At 50.1% G+C, this 26,319-nt stretch overlaps 1 protein-coding gene across 15 annotated transcripts; it reads right to left on the bottom strand.

Annotated features, from left to right (window-relative positions):
* Positions 1-693: 693 nt before the first annotated feature.
* Positions 694-23,062, bottom strand: LOC122389757 (troponin I-like). Of its 15 annotated transcripts, none has more exons than XM_043382087.1 (12): positions 22,954-23,062; positions 18,318-18,367; positions 14,952-14,976; positions 13,297-13,335; positions 11,534-11,662; positions 10,546-10,669; positions 8,344-8,444; positions 4,793-4,836; positions 4,250-4,391; positions 2,193-2,282; positions 1,865-1,904; positions 694-1,401 (listed from the first exon to the last, which is right to left on the bottom strand). In XM_043382087.1, exons 2-12 carry the CDS (start codon positions 18,338-18,340, stop codon positions 1,148-1,150), a joined length of 1,011 nt encoding a protein of 336 aa, XP_043238022.1. In that variant the 5' UTR covers positions 18,341-18,367; positions 22,954-23,062; the 3' UTR covers positions 694-1,147. The 15 variants fall into 15 exon arrangements, with proteins under 15 accessions (XP_043238022.1, XP_043238027.1, XP_043238023.1 ...); XM_043382092.1 differs by having other exon boundaries at positions 13,318-13,335; XM_043382088.1 differs by having other exon boundaries at positions 14,952-14,973.
* Between the last annotated feature and the right edge of the window lie 3,257 nt (positions 23,063-26,319).

Genomic DNA, 26,319 nt, shown 5'->3' with positions numbered 1-26,319 from the left:
TGGGTCTAATATTCGACCTTTCCCGTAATGTCTACTCCCCGAACTTAACTTATTCATGTACATACTTTAAATAAAGGGGAGAGCTAGGGCGAAACAGGATAAGGAATGATTTTCAGTCGATCATCACAAGAATAGGAAACCATCTGAGAGGTTCTTCAATGTCTCTCCCTTTACTAGTCTCGGCTAGAATGGGCGTCGGCCACATCGGACTTCACCTGCGTCGTTGTCGCTGACCTCTGCTCGCTCAACACACCCTCAGGCCTCGCCTGGCACCGAGATTGTAAATCGAACCGCCCTCGCCCCTCCCCCGCCCCTCTGCGGGCTCCGCCAGCCGCCCGCTGGCCGCCGGCCCACCTCCCCACCCCTCTGCCTTCCCCACCCCCCTCTGCCTGCCTGCCTCCCACCCCTCCCCGATAGCCGAGAGCTGTCAGCCGCGGCACCGGGCGCGTTTGGCAGGAGAGCGACAGAGGCGTCTGCTGGGCCGCTCTAAGATGTGTTCTCCCTCTCGATACTGGGATGCTAAAGACGATATCATATAATATCATCACGATATGATATAATGATATAAAAGTGCAACTACGAGCATCACAGAACAGGTGGCTGGCTAGAACATACTCCAAATGTTTGCTTTCTCGTCGAGTGAAATTCATGCCTGCGAAGGTGTCTGTATTCTGGCAGGGACTGGAAAACAGATTACAATACGTATATTTATTGTCAACTCACTGCAGCGATTCAATACAAATGAATCAATTTCGTTCTGAGAGCGGCCCGGCGCGGGCGGCCGTTTGCGTGGAGTCGACGAGACGACGGACGAGCGATCGGCTCGCGTCCGTCTAACACAAGTCATCTGGCACAGTTCACAGACAGACAGACGAGAAAATAGAGAACAGCGCAGCGGAGATAGATACATCTGCTCCAGTCCAGCGCAGCGGGGATAGACAGGCGTGTAAGTGGATAAAGAGCAACCAAGGACAGACTCGAGCGGTCGCTACAACTAAAAATTCGATACTTATAAGTGAGAACTTTAGAAGGCGTATAGCAATGAAACAAATAGAATATTAATGCAGCAGTAAGCGGAAGAGAAGCGAAGTGAAAGAATATAGGCGGGTGTTTCGAAGATAGGCTGGATATAGCTCGGATGGCGGGTTTATTCAGCGGCGGGAGCTGGCGCTTCGGCGGGCGCCGCCTCCGCTGGAGCCGCCTCCGCTGGGGCCGACTCTGCTGGGGCTTCCTCCGCGGGAGCTGCCTCCGCGGGCGCCGCCTCCGCCGGAGCCCCCTCCGCGGGCGCCTCAGCGGGCGCGGCGTCGGCGGCGGGCGCGTCTGCCGGCGGGGCGTCGGCGGCGGGCGCCGCGTCGGCCGGGGCGGCGCCGTCGGTGGCACTGGTCTCGGCGGCCGGCGCTGCTGGGGACAGGCGGACAGACGTCACCGTCAGTGGCCGTCAGGTGACGGCGCCGGCGTCCGCTTGGCACGGCCGGACGCTATTTGCGGCCCGGCCGGTCCAGCGGCGTCTAATTGGGGCGGGCGCGCAATGCGTCATCCGGCGGAGGACAGGCGACGAAAATGGCTACCGGCGCCAGAACGGGCGGCCGGGCGGCGGACCCTCGCAGAGGTCACCGCAGCGCCGCCACGGAAACTGATCAACATATCAACACTTCGCGTGGCCAAGAGCCCAGTCATGTTTCATTGAATTAATGATTACACACATAAAGCCCGCGCTGATTGAAACTGATAATCATGTGATGACTGATTAAGTGAGGAAGATTGACGATAGTGGCCTGATGAACGGTGACGAATAATGACACGGCCTCGAGTGACGTCAGAGCTGAATTACGTAACGTCCCCGGTGACTCCGTGGTATGCTTACCTTCGGCAGGGGCCGACTCCGCAGCGCCCTCCTCGCCTTCCTGTGGACACAGACGCGGTCGATGAGCTCTCGGAAACCGTATAACACGGGACAGGGACAGTATCAGACGCTCGGTATGATGGACGGTACTTTGTAACTTATTCATTCCTGTCTGAAACGGAGATATACGTTTTTTCAAGATATACGTTTTATTTGAATCGGTCAAGTTTGCGAATCGAGCACCGGCAATATTGAAATCACTAGCCGGAGGAGATGTGGTCTGTTTCGTTACACCCGCCCTGAGGTGCCCGTCACGGGACCGAGGACCTGCTGTCTCCCCCGGGCTCACCTTCTTTTCGGCACCCCCTTCTCCCTCTCCTCCTTCGCCGCCCTCGCCTCCTTCCTCGTCGTGTTTCGGAGCCCACTCGGGCTTACCGGCCTACAATCACACTCATGTTAGGTGGATACATTCACAGGACAGAAAGAGCGTCATGGCTGGAACTTGCTGCGCTGAACTGAGTTTAAGATTGAGACCGGCCTGCTATAGCAGTTGCCACAAGTTATACAATTGGATTTACGTTGCGAGTTGATCGAACTGATTCTTTCTTGCATTCAGAACAGAAGAGAGGTGTGAGATTTTTAAGATTTTAATTTTACAGAAGAGAGGTGTGAGATTTGATGGGACGGGTAGAGACATGCATTGAGATCCTGCTCACACAATAGTATGGAACCGTTAGCATGCAAATCGTTGACAGTAGGTATGCTCGACCGGGCGCTTAGAAAGCGCTCGGTTGTGCCGTTGTAGCATCGCAAAAGTTGCGAAAAGAAATTGAAGATAAAAATCGCGCATAGCTCAACAGTTTGTTAACGTCGTTAGTTCACTGAATTTCTCAAACGTAAAAGGAAACTTTGAAATTTGTTAAAATGAGCCAGAAGATGGCCAAAGCGACAGATATCGATCGGTAGGTAACGGCGTTACACGATTCGTTTGTTACAAGCTGTTGCAATATTTAGCTTTATTCACAGTAAAACACTTGTTAGCTGCAAGAGATATGGTAAAACTGACCTGTTTCTTGCTTTACTTTTGTCAAGTCTACAGCATGTATGCATAAGCTGTCAGTTTTTTACTACGGTGCGCGTAAAATTATCGTATATTTATTTCGCCAGACGACGAGCACCGATGCGAGTAGAAAATTACGCTATTGACCGAGCAGTGGGCGGAAACGGCGGCCGCAGTGCTCTGCAGCTGCGCAGTGCCCGGCGCAGTGGAAACGGCCGGCGGCCGGTGCAGTGGACCGACCGCTGCCGGGACGGGACGGCCGGTCGGCCCGTGCAGTGGACGGCCGGTCGGCCCGCGCCACCAGACGGCGGCGCCGGCGGGCCGCGGGACGACGGGCGCGGCGGGGACAGGGTGGCGGGACGCGCGCGGACGCTCACACAGCCTTCTTCTGCTGCCATTCGGCCTTCTCCTTGACCTGAAAACAGAGCTGCCGCTCAGCGCCCGGCCGGCGGACCGGGTCGGCCGGGAGCCGCCGCCGCTGGGCGCCAGCCAGCGCTATTTCGAGCCCGCTCGGCACTGACGCCCGAGCGGGCCGAAAGCGGCGCGCCGGCCGCGCCCAAACTGTGTACACTGGCTCAACAGGCGGGTGGGCGGGCGGAGCAGCGCACTATTTACGGGTCGGTCTAAAGGGCGGTCTGCACACCCACCGGCCGATCGGCGCTCAGTGATGCAAGATCACCGAGCGCGGCGGCCGGCGGCCGGCGGGCCGAGCAGCTCCGGTCTCCAGTCCGAGAGTCTGAATGGCCCGGACTGCGTCCATCAGCCGGACAGCCGCGACGCCGTGAATTTGGGATGCACTTAGCTCAAATGACGTGAGGAAGGACCTGGGCCAGCGTCATCCGTCTATTTTTAGCCGTGAGATCACGTCTTGTTGGAGCAGTTGCGGCTGGTAATCGAGGTGATGACCCTGCCAGGCGCTGGTACGGTACTGTTTTTCAGAACCTCAGACCGGAGACCGCATGAAAATGCGATATTTGCTATAAGGGACACACTTTTGGCTAGACTACACACTAACAGGTCTATAACTGGTCATAGGTAGGCGGGTTCCAAGTATCTATTTCTAAGTCGGCATCTCTACCTATCTATTTCTATTTCTAAGTACCTAAAGGCAAAGGTAACATGGTGGACTATTCTAGTGTCAGAAATGGATTACCAATTTTCTTAGAACGCAGCTACATTCTGGGACCATTCTGGAACGTGCTTAGGAAGTCTGAAGATATTTGTATGGTGAACTACTCTAATGACGGCGATATGCCGGGTCACTCTCTGGAAATGCAGCTAGAGTTACGTTCTGGGACTGTCCCCGTCATCCGTTCGGCAGTGCCTCCCACCGGCTTCCGACTTACGTCCTTTTCGTCGTCGTCGAGGGTGAACTCCTTCTTCTTGACCTGCTTCAACTGGTTGCGGAAGTTGAACTCAGCCGCCTTCTTCTGGAGCTTGGCGAACTTGTTCTCGTATTTGGACACCTTCTTCAGTGTGGGCTTGATGCTGGAACAGAGAGGGACAGCTGTGTTGATTCCGCTCTTTGGAGATACAAATTGCCAGTCGCCGGGCTCGTTGGCAGCTCATAAGCTGCCGATCTGTCGGGAGCTGGCTTTAAAGCCGAGCCGACGTCGTGGTGTTTATGTTATCATCGACGATTGACGCTAACTGGGAGAAAACTTCACACTTTGATTTATCACGATCTGCTGTTGAGTTAGCTTTTTCTCAGCCGGCACGGTCTTCAGGGAACAAAGCTACGTTGGAAACTCTGAGGCGACATCAGCCGCTCACCCAGCGCTACAAAGTCTACAAAGTCTACAACGCTACAAAGTCGCTACAAACCCCTAAGTTGTAACAGTTTGATATAATGTTTGTTTAGATGCTGCTGCATTTGTATCGTGACTCACAATTTTCCCCGGAGGTCGTTGACGGAAATGTTCAGCTCGTTGATCTGTGAACAGAGGATAATGCCGTTACGATTCCACGTCATGATGCAACGGCTATAACCAAATGATGTGACTGAGGCTTATTTAGCATAACTTATAATAATTTGTTAGCTTAAAATTTTGATGACATTGTTTATCATTAACGATTAATGCATGATGAAGTGTGGTTTAGGCATACATCATGGGTGATAGGTTACAAAGTTTTCGATATAATTTGTTATCATACTTTTTACTTACCTTTCTGCATACTGAAAATGTACGTTTTTAAAGGAAATTGATAGGTACATAAGGTTTTCAAGAATGTACAGGGTGTCCGGATAGTTCTGGCGCTTTTCAACATTTTCTAAAACAAATGCCATTGGTTCATAGATACTAATCAATGGATCAAAACAATGACCAGGGACACCAAGCCACATGCTTCCGCTACGTGCTCATTCAATGTAACCACCGTCGGCGCCGACGACGGCCTCGACGTAGGGGAGGAAGCGTCTGCGGGTTTTGACGATGCGGGGCATTTCCAGGTCCTCCCATGCTGTCATGATGCGAGTCTTCAGCGGCTCCAGGTTGGGGTGAGAAATGGCCTAGATCCTGTTCTACAAAACGCGTAGCACGCCTTAGTCGAGCGGGTCAGGTTAGGAGAATAAGGCGGCCTAATCTCATTTCGCCACGGTGATCTGGCCCGGCAAGCTCCTCTGTCAGTTTAGCTTGAATGGCGGCGGCGTTGTTGGAGGGTGCTCTGTGCTGTTGAAATGCGAAGTGACCCTTAGGGCATGTCGTCTTGACCCTCGGGTTGATGTGGCTGTCCAGGAACCCCTCGTGGGCCAGCCTGTTATTCATTTATTCGACATTGACGAAGATGATGGGACATTTTTGTCCATCAGACCCCGCACTTTCTTCGATTGCCGCGCTGAAATGCTGCTCCGTTCCCATATCGCGTTCGAAACGGTCTGAGGATATTTTTTAAGGAATTCCCGAGTCGAAATAAACCTTTACCTGCTAAACCATTCATCGAAAAACGCCGCATCGCGCTGCAACTCGCGCCTCGTTCAAGTCGCACCCGGCCGCCGCGCGCAGGCATTCAGCGACAAGGCGCATCTTCGCCCATCTACCCATCACTGAAAACGATTTCAAGGTCATATTTACACGACCCCTGGCTGAGCAATCAACGAGGGGTCATGTCTGTGATGATTGGCTGAATGTCCAATAATCACAGCGCGCGTTACACGGCGTCCAAAAGAAGCGCCAGGACTTTCCGGACACCCTGTAGATAAGTTGATTATGTTATGATGCGAGGTGTAATTTAACTTATTGGTAGCTCCGGTAGCTCTTATACAGAGAGTGCCGTGGCTACATATGAAGGCTGTCCGAAGCCGGTGTGCTGAGCATTTAGACATGTGTCCAATATGCGCCAACTGTTGCTGGTGCCAACTTCTGAGACGATATCAGTCGCCCACCCAATGTCAACAGGACAAACTATGAAGCTCTGCTACATTTCGACGTCTAGCTCTATCAAATTCAGACGGACTGACGAACTGAGCTAGCACTCTTTGGGAGCTCTACTATGCATACAACTAGGGGAGGTTTTGCCCAAAACGGTCCGGACTAATAACTATACTGTTGGCTCTAAGTACAAATCAGCTAGGATTTGTGTGTAAAAGCTCTAACTAGATAGCTATTCTGTAGGGATGCGAATTGTTTTGTATCTACCGTGCGCATGCTCGTGGAGGACCCGTTGCGTGGCTGGCAGCCGTGGAGTCTCAGCCACTGAGGGGCCGGTATGGGGGCGGCGGGCGGGGGCGGTGTCCCTCCGAGGTCACCGACAGGGGCCGGTGTCCCGCAGAGGTCACCGACAGGGGCCGATGTCCCGCAGAGGTCACTGGGGTCACCGGCAGGGACCGGTGTCCCGCAGAGGTCACCGGGGTCACCGACAGGGGACGGAGGAGGGAGCCACTGCCGGCCCGGCGCGCCGGCCGCCCATGTATGAAGCGCGGTGACGGCGGCGGCCGCGCCGGCCGGGGAAGGACGAGGACGGTGGTCAGGGCAGGAGCCGACACTGACCCAGCCGCGGGTCACATTTCGCGGCCGGTCAGCGGGTCAAGGGTCGCTACCAGTCCAGATGAAAATGACCGGAAATTGAACACGTTCGTGGATAGCTTAGCATCTTGTTTTTGATGGGAAAAGCAATAAACCAATATTTTTACAAAAGCTTTACATTATTTTGGCAGAAGCAACAGGTACTGTCATTGGAAAAAGGGTTCCAATAGGGAATTAGTCGGCAATGTGCTGTCATTTTCATCTTCAGCTACTGCGCCAACTATACGCCAGCGGGCGCCTCTAGTAAGCGGTGCGAAGCGGCCGGAGAGGTTGGGTGCGGTCGGGCAGGTCGGGGGTCGGGTCATCACACGCCACTTCATACATGCGCGCCGGACTCGGGGGGCCGACAGCTAGCTGGTGTCTAACGGTGTGTCTATAGCGGTGTCGAGCGCGGCGCACACTGACCTCCACACCGAGTCGCAGCACCTCGTGCTCCAGGTCCCACTTTTGAGACTCGCACAGGTACACACGGTCATGATAGTCCTTGCATATGGCTATAAGATCGTCTAAAAAGGCGGAAAGGGGTGTTAAATGCCGTCCACTCAAAGTTTCTGAGCGGTGCGCTCGCCGCTCAGTGTGTGAGATTTTGTAAACTTGACTTTGGGTTTTCCATCCTCCGTCCCTTCGTGAATTGGTTATCGAATCTACAGTTAGGCCTTTGTTAACCGTTAATATTATAAGTATTATACGGAACTGTTCCGTGGCGTTTTTGATAGACATGTGTTAGTAAATTTACCTGATAGTCTTTCATTTTCACCCAAAACTCGGCGTCGTACTTATCAGTTTCGACACGTGTAATGTGCTGGTGATACTCATAACAAATGGTCTGTAGCTCCGCTGAACGAGAAAGGAGAGAGGGGGAGAGAGCAGACCATTAGCTGAGACACAGCGGCGCCCAGGGATGACGGAGCGCCGCAGCCGGGTTAGACAAGCCAAACTCGCCCAAATGATGAGATGGGGCTATATACATTGGTTGGAGATTTCCACTGGCGTCCAACTGGCGTCCAACTGAGCAGACGTCCAAGTTGACGTCTAACTTGTCGTCTAACTGTTGGACGGAGACTTCCAAGCTAGACGCGTCTAAATTTAGCCGTCGCCAAATAGATGCAGCCGCCGTCCAGCTAGACGCGTCTAAGACTTAGACGCGTTTAGCTAGACGCGAAATGGAAGTCTCCACCCATTGTGAAACAACACAAGACAGACGTTTCGTTTCGATTTAGAAAGACCGTAGAATCAAAGTTAATGGAAGAAATAAGTATGAAACGTCAAAGATCTTTTAATATTCTTAAACACAACCAACGTAAAGACCGAACATTTTACCTCTTCATCCGTTAGCAGTTGAGAAGGCCTTTGCGAGTTGGCCACCGTGCCGTTAAACATCTACCGTCTACTGGGGCCGGTTAGTGGGGGAGACAAACCTGGTGATCCTTCTCCGCCACCTCCTGCTCGAGATCCCACTTCTTGCTCTCGAGCGCCTCGATACGCTGCTGGTACGCCTGGCACACCTGGGTGACCACAGCTACCGACCGAACAGGACACGTGCAGCGCCACGTCAGAGGGGCACGACACGGCGGGGCGGGCGGACCAGGCAGGGGCTACGGCGGGACACGATTGGGAGGCGGGGGGGGGGGGGGCAGAGAGATCAGGCGCAGAGAACAGCGGACCGTGTTAAAAAAGTTTTGAGTACGCGTTTTAAGTTAAGAAGTTCTAGGATACGCTCCGCTTGTGATTGGCCTCGCTCTCTAGTCTCTCTGCACCCAATCTCTCTGCCTCTAATGTGCTCTCTACAAAATGTACCCAATCTGGCAACTACATTCGCTAAAATGGATTCTGCGGTCATTCGACTATATAGATTTCAGCTAGAGATCGTCTATGATAGGTTTACAAGTTCTGAGTCAATATTTACAACGCTACCTACTCGAAATTCGAGCTTATACTACTCCGGGTTGAAGTCAGCTCAAGTCTACTTGGTTCATGCCAGCTACTGTGATTGTAATGTAGGACATCATGGAATAATCAGTCTTCATGGTTTTTAATAGCATGACGTTCAGTGCAGCTTTATTCCTGCTCATTCCTCGCATTGAAGTTGTATTTTCCGTTAAAATTACACCTTCAGTTTAACCTGCAACCAAATCGGTCATGCAGTGGAACGCAATTGGTTTAGCAGTGTTACAGTTTCTTGCTAAAAATTGAACGGTCTGGATTGCTGCGTTGGATTCCAATTAACCCGCGCCCCGTAGGGGGGGGGGGCCGAAACGGCCCCCCCCTGTCCTTTTCGGTCGATATCTCCTAAACGGCTGGAGATATCGCCACCAAACTTTCAGGACCCCTCTGGGCATCAATTTTACACATTGTGACCAAAAATTTTCCAGAGGCTATGATAGGTTGGCCACAAATGACGTCAGAGTGACGTCATGTTCTGTCATTTTCGACCGAAAAAAGACCTTCGCGAGAAGACCTGTCAGGACTACAGCTTTGAAGATACAGAAAAATGATCAAGACATAAAAGGTGTAGAATTGACAGGGCTACAAAACTGCTATCTCGAATTTTTGAAATTTTTGAGTTTTGACCCCCAAAAATCAAAAAAGCATTTTTTTGGATATATTCGCCAAAAAATCCAAAAAGTTTTTTGAGTTTCGAAAAAAAACGGAATATATGTGATAGTGCCTACCGTCTTCTATCTACATACCAAATTTCAGATCGATGCCTCGTTTTTTGGCCAAGTTATAGCGAAAAAACTGTTCAAAAATGATGACGTCAAATTTTCAAACTCAAATTTTGGCAATTCTAGAACTCGTAGAGCAAAACGAAGACCACCATTAGACTCCCCGTGACGAGCTGCATCGAATCGATACCCATTTTATGCAAAAATATCAACTTTGAAATTTGACATAATTTGACCTGACCTTGACCTGACCTTCACAAAAACGTGACCTAGGCTGGCCCCAAAGGCTGCCTAACCCACATAATCGCATTTGTCATGTAAAATGGACCATAAAACATGTATCACACGACACATTCATATTGTGACCCCCGGTGACCTGACCTCGCTGTGACCTGACCTGGTATCAGTGACCTCAGATAGCAAAGTATGTGTTTGACGAACAATTTACCATCGATGGTTTTCAATAAATTACCAATTTACTCGCTTTCACAGCACATTTCTTGAATTGCCTGTGAACGGTGAAAATCTGACCTTTGACCTGACCTGTGACGTCATCGGTTTGACCTAGGTCAATGAAATTTGGTCACAAGGTAGTTCCCGGGTGGGGCTAACGCCGTTTGAATTTTGAAAATCGGCCGGTAACTTTCCGAGATCTTAGGGGGGGGGGCCGAAACGGCCCCCCCCCCCCCTACGGGTGGTAGGGTCCGCCGGTAGCCCTACGGGGCGCGGGTTAAGATATTAGATAAGCTCATACATATTTGCAGCATTCAACTCATAGATGCTTGAACTACATGTAGCTGACTGCAGTCAAATCAAACCTTTTTAAAGCAGAGTGCAAAGTGCACGTTTGGGACAGAGAAGAACTGCATGACCTTTCTGAGAGAGCGGTATTTCGTGCTAATAGGTACTGGGTAGGTGCTGATGCCTGGCCCACTAAGGGCGGCCGGTACCTACCTTCATTGGCGTCGTCCAGGTTCTTTTTCTGGCCGCACCTCTCGATGATGATGCGCCGCCGCTCCTCGGCCTTGATCTCCTGTTCCTTTTTCAGCTCCTCAGCAGCCTTTTTCCTCAGAAGTAGCTAGAACCGGCGGGGAGCGGTCGGGTCTCTGCACAGGGTCGGCCGCCCACACCGGCGGCTCGCGAGACATAACACATATGCATTGAAATCAATGTGACTTCACCTAATGCTTCATTGACTGCTGAAATGCCATGCTATTCTTAGCTTTTACCGATAATACTAAATTTCACTATGTATCCAGACTACGAATGACGCCTCTACCGTTTCTACAAAGCCAAGCCTCTGTTGGTCTGTAGCCTATTGTACAAAGTGTTCTAGTCTATCTGTAGTATTTTGATCGTATACACACCGATATTAGCCCTCGCCGTAAGAGGGTTGTTTCTCACCTTTGCAGGAAAGGTGGCTTACGATGTATTGTACTTCAAAACATATTTTCACTGTCATAAGAAGATAATGTTTACGAGCTAAATCTTGCAATGCACGAATACATATGTAAGAAGATTGAAAGAAATGTGTGATAAGGAACTGGATTGGCCAGACGTGAAATGTAAATTAAACATCCCCTAAGTATTAAGCCTCTGAAAGCAGTCTGCATTTTAGAGATCGAATAGCACGCTATGCCGAGGCAAATATGAAATTGTATTTAATGCTGCAAAGACGATGATAGTTAGAAGCCATTCTGAAGTTTCCGGAATTTCACTGGATTGCAATGGGGATTTTAGCATGAAACTGTGGACAGAATTTTTGGGAAAGTTGTACAAATAAGCTTTGTTTTTGTCGCAGCTTTTTCAGAGCCCATTTATACGGCGAGAGGTAATATTTCCGGCCATGTTTATAAAATGCAAACGGCTAAAGCTAAATAAAAGTAAGATCAGTTAGAAAAATTAAAATATAATGAATAGATTGTTCGGTGGAATATCCTACCCGCAGTTTCTTCTTTCTCTCCGGTGTCATGAACCCCTTCTTGGCCTTCTTGCCGGCGGCGGTCTCCTCCAGGCGTTTGCGGACCTCGGCCTTCTTTCGGTCGACCTCTGCCCGCTTCTGTTTCTCGGCCTATACAGTCCCGACGGGCGGTGTCAGCGGTACAGGTCCCCGGGCGGCCGGCCGGGTCGGCGGGCAGGTGCGACACGTCCTCTGCTCGGTGACTTTTCCCCTAGCGTGTTTTTTTTTGTTTTTTTTTTTGCCGAATTTTCCATTAGGTTCGTTATCTTATGTTGTAATTTATCAAATACAGCCTGAATTTTGGTTTGTTCTCTTTTAATATGCATTCCAAGATGACCATTTTATCATAAAAGCAAATGGAATGGATTCAAGTTAAATGACATTTGCATGTGAGAGCTTGCCAGATGGGCTCGTTTTTGTATTTTTGAACAATCGAAAAGGTGTCAATATGTGATGTTTAATCATCAAGACACGCACCGGTTCTGTACAGTGTCCCTTAACATGCCTGACTAAACCTAGCATACACGGAACAACGTTGTAAACGTTTTTGTTAGTCACGAGGGTTGGGGCTAACTACTCAATACGCATACAATCAACTGTCTGAGCCATATAAGGAATGTGAACCCGAGGAGTGTCGACATTTCTCAATGGCTGCCACTGCTACAAAAATAATGCATCTCAGTTTATCATGCATTTCTAACTAGATACGTTCTTCTATTTATATGGCTATTTACCACACAAATAATCATGATGCTGAAATACTATATTTGTATCAAAATAGAACCCGAAAGAATGGTAAATCGTCTAGTTGATTTTTTAAAGCAAAATTTTACGTATCTGCCTAACATTTGTGACAGCAATTACACATTTGCATGCATCGATATTCGATAGCTTTTAAGGAGATATAACAAAATGAAAGATGAGTATAGCAAAGTGCTATCCTTTATCCGCTATCATTTATCAACAACGTTGCAATAATGGTAACAGAGCATTAACGAAAGAGAATATCGAAGGAGGGCATATCTTTAAACACTTATTCACTGTAAGCAATGACTATACTTTCATAGAAATAATCAGCAGGCACCAACCGAATGGGGGAAATAACACCTCACAACTGGGGTGACACGTTACTTCTCGAGGCAAGGCATGGAGCTGTCGCACATCTTCTATGGGATGCTATATACAACACGAGGGTGACACACTACGTTCCATACTACTGGGGATCTATGTATGTTAATTCTGGGAACGCTAAAACAGACATTCCTTGCCCCATACCTGAACTGGAATCTGGATGCTAGAAATATTTTGAGAAAATAGTTTAGTTAAAAAGTCATCAATGATAATGCACAGCTTAACTTCCATAGGAAAAAGTACAGAAAGTATATGCTTCACAACGACCATATTTCAACTTAATGATGTTTTGCTATGCTAGAAAATAATTTGCAGAAGATGGTAAAAACACGTTTTAATTTGCAGAAATTTGCGGTAATTTGCAAAAGACGGTAGCATTTACCTAGAAGAGTTGCATGATATAAAACATGGCGAAATGAACTTTGGGAAATGCCGCCTTTTTTAAACGCCAACTGTATCTAGCCTATGAACTGTTCGCAGACAGAAACGCCATTTTTCCTGATTGGTAATAAATTTGACTGGCTGTATTTTATAGACCAATAAAATAATTTTGTCTGGACCAGATGGATTCCGCGTCAGTGGGCTTTGTTAGTGGGAGTTCACACCACACTTACTGCCTGTAAGCGCCTACGTGCCTCAGCTGCCCTCTGGGCCTGCAACGGCACAGTCGGACGGTGTCAGACGGGACCTTTGCCGGGCCCGCTCGGACGGCACACCAAGCGACCAGCACGGCGCGCTCTACATACGGCCACAGCCGGGCGGGCGGCGGCCCTGCGGCGCGCCCAGCTGACTAGAACTGCACGCGGGGCGCGGGACGACACTCGGAACAGCAGCGCGGCACGCGGACACCGGTCACGTCTCGGAACGGGACGCGTCTCGTTGTCCCGTCTGTCTACCGCCAGTTGAACGGAACGATCTATCGATGAAGCCTGATACGATTCGAAATGGCCGGGCTGCCACCCGCTACGGACCAGAGTTAGACTGTAGAGTTTAATGTGGAAATGGAGGAGTCTAGTAGACATCTGAGCGTGTTTGAACTTATGTGTTGGAAGATAATAACCACATTCGCATGAGACATTAGTGGCATGAGTGATGAGTCAATATTTGAAATAACAGCTACGCAAGGAGCTTTCCTATTAGCGAGCTCAAATTTTAGTGCATTTCTTCACCGATGAACGAGAGCATAATAATATGACCAATAAATAAGAAGCAATCCAAAGTGTACTGTTTGAGTTGTCAAACTGAAAGCCCGGCAGTGATAGATGTTAGACGATAGATATCGGCGTTACGGCTACTATGGGATGTTCGTGTCACTGGTCTGTGAGTGGCAGCCCGTCGACTACAGAGCACGGGGCGCGCGGGGCCGCTCAGCGGCGGGCGGCACGTGACGTTTACCTGCTCCTCGTCCTCCTCCTCGGACTCCTCCTCCGAGCTGCAAGTCGGCATAACAGGCGGCGTTAGCAACGCGGCATAACGGCATAACGGGCGGAGTTAGTAACGCGGCATCACAGCATAACGGGCGGCGTTAGCGTGTCGGCATAACGGGCGGCGGGCGGCGTCCAGCGCTTCCATACACAGAGACGCAGAGAGATGGGGGGGGGGGGGGGAAGCAGACCAGTGACACCCATCGGCATTAAATCGTGATATTATGGATGGAGAAAAAAGTGGACCATGGATGGAGAAAAAAGTGGACCATGTCAACCTCATCAACCGGGACCTTTAGAAAAAAAGAATTTCAAATTGTAGGGGCTTTCAAGCAACGTAAAATATTATGAAGTATGGTCCACTCTTGTCGCTACAAACACGGCGTACAAATCATGGCATTATGATTGTGATAGATGCATATCATAATGCACATAGCCGCAGGTGCTGTTGGGTTGAGTTGTAATGCTTCATGTACTAGGTAGGCAAAAGTTGCATCTTTATGTAGGTATGTATGTACCTACTGTTCATTATTACATTGTTTTAGTTTTTTTACACATTTCCTCAAGTCTCAACGATGCGGCTACGCACATATATATTATTCCATCACATTTCAGCACAAATAACAGGCACCCCCTCTCAAGCCCCCAGTCCCCGCGCGAACGCCGTTTGCGAGCTGTTAGGCTGTGCCGCCTCACAGATGTGTAAGGCGGCACAGTATGACGAGACGCGTCAGGCGGCAGCGCGGCACAGGCTGTGAATCGGTTATGGCGGCTAAGCGGGGAGTAAGTCAGCCAGGCAGGCGGCAGTGCTGTGAAAGTACGCGGCGGTGAGCCACGCGGCCTACCTCGTCCACCTCCTCCTCCGAGCTGCTGGGGGAGGGCAGACGGTCAGGCCGGGTACGGTGCAGATAAACTGACGGCAGTCGTCCGGCAATCCATTTCTGATTTCACACGGTGCGGCGGGGAAGAGGAGATAACGCAGGATTCTAAGGTGTTAGATAGAAGTACCTAATAGTGTGCTGCCCAGCGCCCGTATGTGTGGTATTATGGTGAAGGAAGTATAGTCATACGTAGTTGCAGTTATGTATTTGTTAGCACTTCAGAACAAGAAGGTGCTTTGCTTTCGGTGCAGCCCGAGTAATTCCCAAGTCGGAATGAAGTGCGGAGATGAAAGCGTGAACATGAACTTATAAGTGAACATATAGCTCAGGTTTTTCCGGTGCTCTGGGTAGATTTTCGATTGATTGCTCTACCTGTCTACAGTCTCCACTTTGAGGGCAGTCACCGAGTGATCCTCGTCCTGTAACGTTCACACCAACGCAGTCAGGAATGATGAGGCAACGTTAACTGGAGCATTAAAGGAAAAGGGCCACCTTTAACATGGGGATTGAAACTGAGATAGCCATCTTGTAGCCCGTGTCCGAAAACCTATCTGTCTACCTCCTTACGGCCGATTTCGGCCTCCATTCGTAGTTATCGGCAATTTTAAAAGAAAATACGCCAGGAATGCGTCCTTATCCCAGGAATGCGTTCTTATCCGACAATACAGCCACCCGCGGCGAGGCTTTGGTTTTTTACCAATCAGCTCCAACCAGCTCAGCTTTAACCAATCAGCTTATCTGACACAATCCGACGAGTCTGTCTTCTGAACGCTGATTGGCTTGAGTGTGACGTCATCGCTATGCCATCATACAGTAGGTGCCGTAGAGAGTATCAACATTCAACATAGTACCAATATGTTAAATAGTTTTAAATACTTTTTCGCGAATTGTGCACTTCTGGCACCAGTTTTAAAAAGAAAATGAAAAATAATAATGTCAAAATGGAAAACAACGATATCTTCATAGTTCACGAAGGTGGCCCTTTTCCTTTAAAAATGGCTGTCAAGGAAGGTGAACGAAATTGGAATAAAAATGGCACATTTTTAAATAACATTTTTGCAATAGTGAGCGTGAGAGGGTGATTGCGCTCGAGACCTATTGAGCTCGTCTTCTTAGCATCACTCACAGTTTATGAGTTAAAAAGTAAAACTATAAAACGCAGGTTCATTAAAGATACCTATAGTCTTCATGGTTAGAAATCGGTTGGTGTGCTTGCGCATGCACTTGTGCGTTTTCATGAGTGCTAAATAAATAATTTTAGTGGGTGGGTGTGCCGGGGGTGAGCTCGCTGTGATTGTGCAATGTGCAGCTATTTGCAGATTGTGTGGTCATTCGCAAAACCCCATTCTACTCATGCCTATAGTTCTTCGGCTATTCGCACATGCGTGCTTTTCTGGCTGCTGCTGCTACCGTGGTCTGGCAGTGTTGCAATGCCGTGCGATACTGGTCTCGCTCTGTGCCGCTCAGGTGGGGTGTTGTATTATGACATTGAGCGCCACCTCTAATCGCTTCTGTGCTCCCTGGTGCCGGTGAAGCAGGGGTGCTGGGCTTTGACGTCCGCCGTCAGTTCTGACAGCGCCGGCTCATTGATGTGGCAGCGAGTGACGGCTGCAGCTGCCAGCTGTTGCTCTCTCCTCGGGTGGTGTTTGGTGCAGTGTGAGCCTCGTCCGCCGGCCGTGCTGTGTGCGTGCAGGAGGTGCGCTCGCGGGCGGTGCGTGCGCCATGCTCTGTGCGCAGTGCTGCCCACCGTCGGCGCCGGCAGCTCGGCTGCGGAGGCGGACCGGCCGCTATTTCTGTCTGTGTCGGTCGGCCCGGCGGCGGCGGAGCATTCCTGGGCGCCGGAGCGGCCCCATTCCTGGCCAGCCGACCCCCTGGGGCCGACACGGAGCGGGGTCGGTGGCGGCGCGCGGCCGCCGCGCGACACACTGACACAGCCCGGCCGGTGCCGCGGCGCGCAGACCCACCGGGGGACGCGACATCCGGCCGGCGGCGGTCCGACGCACCCACGGCGGAACACAGCCAGAGCCCACCCCGGGGAGGGACCGTAACCCGCGCCACGGACCGCGCTGGGACGGCGCCAACACTGACCTGCGACCACTGTCCGTCCCGCTGAACAGCAACTATAGGCACTCTTGTAACTTAGCCACACAGCAACATCTCGAATTTAACTTGGAATTAAACTACGCTATATCAGCAGCATTTAGTTAGGCGTTACGGCGGTATCTATTAAAATTATTTGCTTGTGCTTGTTTGTTTCAAAAGGTTGTGGTGATAGTGTTCGAATAAAGATGAAAAGTGGGTGCAAATGTATCGTGTGATTGAAGTGATTTGGCTTCTTATACTTCTTATATGCTTAAAAAAGAGAGCACAGTGCTGGTAACTAGAAGCGTGTAAGACTCAAAAGCCTTTTTAGAGCAGTGAATTAGGATTGGAAGTTTGATGGTGCGATATGCCGGCTATTTATCCTGTGCGCTGAGGGTCATTCCGTTGGCATTGCTGTGGCGCGCGCGCTGGGTGCCAGTGCGTCCTACTGCTGAAGGAGGGCCGCTTTCTGCAGGGCCCGCTCCCTCCTGCGTCGCGCGATCCGTTCCACCAGGTCGTCGTCGGACAGCTCCTCGAGGTTCAGTCGGTACCGGCTGCGCGCCGTCTGCTGTCTGGCCGTGTGGCGTGGGCGATTGGTCAGCGGAGGGACGTGTATACCGTGGGTGTCTGGTCAGCGGAGGGACGTGTATACCGTGGGTGACTGGCCAGTGGAGGGCCGTGTCGTGAGTGACTGGTCAGCGGAGGGACGTGTCGTGGGCGACTGGTCAGCGGAGGGACGTGTATACCGTGGGTGTCTGGTCAGCGGAGGGACGTGTATACCGTGGGTGTCTGGTCAGCGGAGGGACGTGTAATGTGTATACCGTGGGTGACTGGTCAGCGGAGGGTCGTACCGTGAGTGACTGGTGGAGGGGTGTATTGTGGGTGACCGGTCACCGGAGGGCTGTGTTGTGCAACTGGTATCTTTAGCTTGTGGAAGGCTTGAATGGCAGTGCCCTCGCCGCTTGATCTTTGAGAAGCCGTGATGTTTGCGTGCTGTTTTACGATAAATCGGGAATTTGTAGGAAAAGGAAGGGGAGACAGAACAATTCTCATATAACTTGATGTTTAGGGCAAACTAACAAATCAACATTATCTATTTGTAACAGTGGATGCCAACACTTAGCAGCACCCTATAGGAAACTCAAACCAGTATCCTACGGTGAAGATCAGCAGAATCCTACAGGGGAGTAGGAGCCAAATAGCACGTCTCCTGCAGAGCTGCCTGGTGATCACAGAGCAGCAACTCACCTGTATTCCTCGCTGTCGGACATTTTGGCGTCTGTTTAGGGGGACGAGACCTGAAACAAAGTATAACTCATGTCAGCGACATATCACTGGTCTGCGCACCATCAACGATAGCATAACATGTATGTACAATATTACCTAACAGTGATAACAAAGTGCGCTAGTTGGTATTGTTTCTGTGGTTTCCGTTGCCGGCCGGAAGTGTTGCGGTTCCGGTTGCGGCGCCGCCGGCTGTCACCGCTGTGACGTCACTGTCGTCATCGGGTCGTGTTTTCCAGCTGTGGTTATTGGCGGTGGTTTTTGGCCTGGAGCGCTGGCACGGAGGCGGCGTTGGCCGGTGCGCGCCTCCCACGCGCCGTAGTGGGCTCGGCTCCAGGACTGTCCGGAGCCGGCGCACACTGGTCGGAAACGCTCCAGTGAGAGGCCAGCGGCCTTTCCGCAAAAGTTTTTTGCTTGTTATTCCACAACTAGTGAAGCAAATTTCATAAAACTTTGCATACCTTTTCTGTCATATGTAAGCTATCATTTGGATGTCAAGCACTAAATATATGACGTGAATCTGTTAAGTTATGACGTCATAATTGAGTATAATACAGGATCTAGCACCACTTTAAGTCAACAAGGGAAATTGGGAGCTGTTATTCGGGCACCGGGAATGGTTTCATGCACTCCTTGCAAGGTCCAGTGCTTCACTTTAGCATTGTTGACTTTGCGTGACGTCATTTATGACGTCATTAAGGTCATATAAGTTTTTCGTCAATAACTCCTGATCAGATGGAGCTAGAGAGTCGGGAAAGCCACCATTGGACTCAGGAAGACCTGCCGAATCGAATGATATGCGATATGACCTCCTTCAACCATTTTCGTGACCTGAGGGGCTCCGACCTGACCTTGACCCGAGGTTAACACCTTAAGTTGACTTCACCCGAACACCAAGCATAGCATTCAACGCGCCTGAGCTAGACAAACACGATGATGCCAAAATCGCGGCAGTGCGGCCATTTTTGGCAAAGTAATTAACCTAAAACCGAGCCCGTGCCAGACGTGCCTTGTGGCACTTACCTGACCTAAGAGGTCACTGGCTGACCTATAAAGACCTTAAAATCGGGTAGTACCTAATTGTTGCGTCTTATAACGGCACACAAGCTCTTTTTTCCGCGAGGCTCTAGCTCAATTGGAGGCGAAACGGCGAGGGAGTTGTACCAACCCTCCCCGGTCAATATAGAAAACCAATCGGTCCGGCCAGGGTTAAATACCGGAATTGTGATCTAATGCAAAAAGACGGCCCAAGGTAACCCGACGTCAGTGACAGGTGTCCTATATTTGCAGCGTCTTATATTCACGAAGGTTTCAATTTCCACTTTCTTCAGCCGAGTGATGGTTGTCAATAGCAAGGCTCTCTAAATGCAAGCCGTAATCGCCACGCAATATGTGGAAGGCTTTTGATGTCAATACATACATAAATACATACATAAAACGCGCTTTTCACAAAATTCATAAACTCAAACGCATCTGTTTTTAATGACCAGTCAACTACGCATGGATGCGTGCAGGCCACACAGGTCAGCGTAAGCCGGGTGCGGCGGCCGAGCCGAAACCATGGGGCGGGGCGGGCGGTAGTTGGGTAGGAAGAGCGGCTCCTGCAAATTTTGCGCAAATATGCGCAGTTAGCTTTTATGTTGCCCTGGTGTAAATTTAAATCCAGCTTCATCTCACAAAAAATCAGAGTGGAACTAGATGGGACTACCTGTTGTTTCCTTACCTAAACTTTACAGTTATATTCCAGAATCACTGTAGGAGAGCCTTCATAAAAAGCTACAGTAAATCTTAGTTAGGGAAAAAGTATACAAAAAATTTTGCACTGACCAGTCGGCAACTTCATAAGGAACATTTTGATGCATAATATGTGGGAATTCAATTTGGTGTCTATCAGCAATAAGACTCTGAATATCCGGCTCAAGAAACCTCTTGCTCCGCGTCAGTTTCCGAGTTCTGGGATACCCCATCTTCGGGGGCTGATTACAGCTATTTTTGGCCACCCGGATTAGTTTTTTTGGCCGAAGTATAATAATTTGATCAATTTCAAATCGATCTATATAAAAAATAATCCGAAACTCCGGAATCGCCCGTGGCCTCTCGTGAGGGCGTTTCCGACCAGTGTGCGGCGGTCCGATCCTCCCGCGCGGCGGGCCGTCCAGGGGCCCCCGACCCCGCCCCGCCCCGCTCCAGATGTCAACAAACCGCCGGCTCACCGTCCAGGCACGGACCCAGTGACGCTAGCCGCCGGAGGTGTGTAATGTGATGAGTAATCGGCCTTGACAGTGGCTTATTGTGCATTTCTTCACAATATTTCAAGCATTTGGTTTTCAACCGTTTTGAAAAACAACTTATCTTTAAGGAAGTATCGGCTTAAATATTTACAGGTGAACTGTTAGGTCATATGGAATGACGGCCACCGTTCTGAAGCCGATTTTCCGGGCAATAAATCGCGCGGTATCTGATGCTGAAGTCATTTGATACGCTCGCGGCTTAGGAGGTTTGCTGGCCGCACTCGGATCACGGTAGTAGGCGTTTACCTGACCTTTGACCGGTGATCATGAGCCAATAGTTACAGAGTGATTCAGCTGTGTATTTCTCGTGCGAAGATCAATTTTCAATCCTAAACTTAGATTAGGTGAACTTTGGTCCAATATAAACATTTGATGTAGACATATTAAATAGTTGAATAGTTATTGCCAATGGCATTCCGCATTAATGAGTTATTCTTCAGCTTAAGTGCAATTGAATTTGATGACTGCTTTTGTGCGTTCACATGTGTCAGTAGGCGTTGAATACAGATATGTTATGTTACATGTTACAAAAAAAAATGTACAAATAAATGGCATTAAAACCAATTTGAAATAATTTGTCCTGAAACCTTTTCTACCAAACTGCCACCAACCTGGTTTAGTTTTAAGACATTTCTACAATTTTACGCATTGTTGGCGGACGTGTCGTGGACTATGACACTTCGTTAGTATACTCGTACCGTATACATACTCGGACACTCATACAACAAGCAAACTCAGACACTTTCACCATTAGATCTAACGGTATGGGAATATAAGATATTGGACCGATTCTCAACGCTCATGCCATTCAATCTGCAGCGGAAAGTGTCCGTTTAGGAGAAAATTGCGTGGGTGTGGACAGTCTCCGCAGTGGCATTGGCAGGTCAGCGGAGCCCCGAGGCCGTGTAACGCTAGATCAGTGGGCCGCGCCATATTGGGGCATGTGACGTGGCGTCTGGCGAGGTGCCAGTGCCGACAGCTCGCTTTGCCGCCCAGCCGAGCCGCCCGCTGCGGGCAAACAACGGGCGGGCGGGCCGCGCTCAGAGCCAGAGACCCTCCGCCAGAGAGGTCCTATACCGCGGAGCTGTAAATTTGGAAAAAATGACTCATTGATAAAGATTTAACTAATGTGACCGGCCTCATTTGATTGAAGGGATGAAATGTGACCGCTTCGGTGGTTCTTATCGTGCACCTGCAGTTTTATTTAGTCTCCGCATATAGCCATATAGCAACGGCTTTTCATTACGGTGTTTGGTCATTTGTATAAAATCCGACTATTAGTTGCTGGAAGACGACACTAAACCGTCTGTAGCGAGTCCAATGCACCCAACGTTTCATCTTTTCCGTTTGTCAGGGCTGTAAGGTCCTTCTCCTTCACGCCTCAAACCCCCTTGCTCAGAGCTGAGCGGTCACCTCGCGAGTGGCTCTTTAGGGGCATGCCCAAGTGCGACGGGATGACCATTAGCGGGACATGGTGTCCTGTCCATCGAGACGGGCTTCAGCCCCGACGGATTACCAGGGTGGCCGCCGAGACCAATGTCTCCCCTAATTCCTACCACTCTTCCGGCTCTAAATAGGTTTTGTCGGTCCGAAAAGGCATTAGGTAATCCTACGGAAAACAATTGTACCTTCAGAGTATTTTTGTTAAGCATTGTTTTATTTTTTTAAACTATCCAGCAAATAAACTTTATTCTAGTAGGTACACGAAATAGTTTGTGCCTCGAAAATAAGAAAGGCCGAAAGGATAAGCTAGTTAAGTACCGACCTTTTTATTTTACTGTTGCAGTGATTTTTGTATTGAAAGAAGTTGCAACATTCCGTTTGATACGCTCTTCATTTTAACTTGCTTTTCACAATTTTTGAACCACCACAAAAATAATATCGTAATACAATGCGGTAAACACCAAGCATCCTGTGTCTTCCCAAGGATGCCCGCAGCGCACTTGCGCACTTCATTGAGTGAAAAGACGTGCAATATGCATGCATCTGTTAATCGGCAAATATTGTTTTTGGTGAAAGTTGTTTATAAATTATAGTGATCAATGATTCGTTGTTTTTACCTCGGAGTCTCAGCAAAACAAGATAAATAAATAAATTATGGACGGGTGCAGTGTTCCTTCACGGCAAATGACATGGACTTGAGACGTTACACTATCCCGCACTGACCGTGCTGGCATGTCGCAAATCGCACTCTGTGTTTTCCCGACACTTCGATGAGCCACACCAGGTCACCTCCAGCCCAGCCCGTCCCCTCTCAGAGTCACTCAGGGCCAGCAGCAGCGCCGGGCCACCGGCCAGTGCCCACCTACCTGACGATAAAAGGTGGGGAGAGCCGGAGAGCCGGGTAGCGCGCGGGAGCAGCCGAGCCACTGAGGCGGCGCCGCTCCGCCGCCGGCCGCCGCCGCCGCCCCGGGCCGGTGGCCAGGTCACGTGACCGACCGGCCGGCCGGCCGCCAAGCCGTCCGGCCGGCCCGCGCCGAGAAATGCGATAGCGATTTCGGAAACAGCAGCCGACCGGGCTGTGCTTTGTAGACGTGCAGCAGCACATTTTAGGCGGCTGGAATCCATATGCATGGTGCATTTTTTTATGTGCTCTACCGATACTATTATAAGCACAGCCCACCTGATATTTAGAAGCGTTTTCCTCTATGAGCACGCTCAACTAAGGCAAATAAATATGAACTCCTATATAATTGGTAACCAATTTCAATCATTCATTCGTGCTCCGAATAGAATTTACCAAGGATATGCTAGGGCGCCGTTTCCTTTGAATTGTTTGTTTGTTTTGTTGGGCTGGACTCTTCCGGTCTGACAAGACCATTGCAGAGGTGGAGGGATGCTAGGAATTAGGGGGGGGGAAGCATTGGTCTGGGCGGGCACCCTGGTGACCCGTCGGGACTGGACTGAGTCATTCATGAGAACAGACCACCCAGCCCCACCCCCCTCGACACTCACCGCACCCGGCAATGCATGCTCGTGGGGTGGAGCTACCCGCATGGGACAAAGTTGCCGTCCAGCCCGAAGCAGGGGATTGAGGCATGGAGGAGAAGGATTCGACTATCATGAGAATGGAAATGATGGAACGGAGGGTTTCTTCGTTTTCATCCTCAGCTAACGTTGAGTACCTAATGGTTTCGCGCTTTATTGGTTCATTTTCAATGATCTTCAAACAAATGTTTGAAACAAATATGCTTAGAGCCATTTGCAACCAACGGCGATTGGAAAGTTTCACTGTCTCATATCCTATATGCACAAAGATAATAGCGACATTTGCCTACACCTACACGTCGCATTATTTAGCTCTCATATACCTATATCAACACACGCCGCTTAGCCTTAGGTATAAAGGGAGGGTGGGAGTGGGTTTGTTTCGTCCAGATGTAGTTTGTGGGACTGGTGGGAGGGTGGACCAGGTGGACATACACCAAACATCACTGTAACAAGCGCCTATAGGTATGCCGCAATAATTCCGGTCAATTTCCAATGAAACAATTGTTTTCTTCCCATCACTTTCATCAAACCTCCTCAAGATAAAGCGTCCTTCACTCTACACGGCACAGGCCCTGCCGCCGCGCTGCTGCGCCGCCGGCCGCGCGGGTACTGCGGTGCAGTATATCTTCAGGCGTCTGACACCAGCGCCATCTATTGAGCGATTGACAAGTTGATGAGCTGATACGGCACAGCGGCGATGGGGTATAAATGCCGCTGGTGTAGGACGTAGCTACTAGGCATCATCGTTTGAACTGAATGATATGTGATACATTGTTCGTTGTTGTTGCTGTCTGTGCAGTTTTGAATGCACAATGTGTCTCCTTATTCCTTTTTATCGGACTTGAAATGACCAGCCCTGTGAAAGGTGCAAGACGCAATTAGGTACCTACAGATCCAATTTGCGTCGTCCATCCCTCTGGGCTCAGCCGCAATGAATGGCAGTTGTCGATAAATGTGTGCTTTCGCACGTTTCGGAAAAACTGCCTGAAACACAAGATAGATTTTGAATATTAGAAGACCTATTCTGTCGATCCTTTCAGCTATGTTGGTTTATCTGTTATCACATTGGACCGTACCTATTAGGTACAGGCCAATTTTTTGCACATCAACATATTTATTTTCTAAAATTTTCATTCTATCGAAAATCTGAAAGAAAAATTAGGTAGCTCGTTTTATCCCACGTTAATCCTCGTGTAGGAACCATTACCAATGTGATGCTGAAAATTATGTTCACTTCATAACAATGATTGGCGTAGAACCTTTTTTTGCATCGATATTGACCGAAAATGACGTCTTTCTGGCGTCCGGCCGGCCGACCAAGTTTTCCCATGGACACAAGGTGTTCAATTGCTGAAGCCAAGGCTACTGAAAGTTTCTCCTGAAAGTTATTGTACACGACAAATGAAAGAAGGCTCTGGCGAGCTATTGCCATATCAATATGGACTGGCTTTAACCCCTGGGACTAAGCCCGATATCTCACTATCACAATCACCAAACTCCCCACGATCTGGCGTCGCCGCTGCTCCTGCACGGTCGGTCGTCGGCCGTTGGTGCGCCGCGCGGTGACACAGCCCGCGGACGGGGTGGCTGCCAAGACGTCCTCAGTCGCCGTCCCCGTCCCGTCAGGTCAGACACCGGGGGCCGGGTCAGGGTCGCGTCTGGCCGTCAGCTGATCGGGGAGGGTGGGATCGCTCTTCACTTGTTAGGGGAGGATGGGATCGCGCGTGAGCTCGTGGCCAGAGGCCGGGTACTGGGTTCGTTCGCCAGGTGGTTATAGTGAGTAGTTAGGTTTTTTCGTCAGTTTAGCCTTAGGTATAAAGGGAGAGTGGGAGTGGGTTTGTTTCGTCCAGATGTAGTTGGTGGGACTGGTGGGAGGGTGGACCAGGTGAACACACACCAATGTTTTTTTTTGTTGTTGTTGTTGGGTTAGGCCCTTTTTGCATGATCGGAGTCACCGGTATTGTATTAGGTAGATCATCGGATAACGATGATCTTTCGGTCCAATGAGACCATTTCAGAGCCGGGAGGATGATAGGATATAGGGGGAGACATTGGTCTGGGCAGGCATCCTAGTGAGTCGCCGGGGCTGAGCCCGTCCAGAGGACAGGCCACCCAGCCCCAAGGCACTCACTGCACCCGGCTACGGGGTGCGCTCCCTCGGGAGCAGCGGTGCCGCTCCAAGGGAGCAGCCCGCATGAGATAAAGTTGCCTGTCCAGCCCGGAGGGGGTTGTGGCGTGGAGGAGAAGGATTTCAGTTTCCTGAGGATATAAGCACGGAACGGTGACCAATGGGGTCCGAGAGTGTAGGGTTTGTTCCCGTACTGGCGGTGGAAGACGGTACTGTCTGGCCCTGAACTGGTTGAGAGGGAGGGGCAGGGCAGCCTGTCAGCAGAATGAGAAGGGACGGCGGCCCGACTGTCAGAGGGTTGGTGATAAAAGTGAACTTCCCGGGAAGGGGTGGGGGGAGGGGAGCGGGTGCCGACGGAGGGCGGCGAAAAAGACGACCTTCGAGGGGACAGCGGCTTATTATAGCTGAACTTTCGATCGATCAGTTTTTATATTTAGTTACGACGTCCTAAATAAACGCACTCATGAAGGGCATTTTTGGCTTATTCGGTTCTTCATCAGACCCATCCGGATAGGAAAACTGTAATATCTGAGCGTTGGGTGGATTTTACAACTGA

The sequence above is a fragment of the Amphibalanus amphitrite genome, unplaced genomic scaffold (genome assembly GCF_019059575.1).
Source record: "Amphibalanus amphitrite isolate SeventyFive unplaced genomic scaffold, NRLGWU_Aamphi_draft 000370F_arrow, whole genome shotgun sequence".
NCBI lineage: Eukaryota > Metazoa > Arthropoda > Thecostraca > Balanomorpha > Balanidae > Amphibalanus > Amphibalanus amphitrite.
Note: the sequence above shows the minus strand (reverse complement) of the source record. Positions and strands in the feature narration are given on the sequence as shown.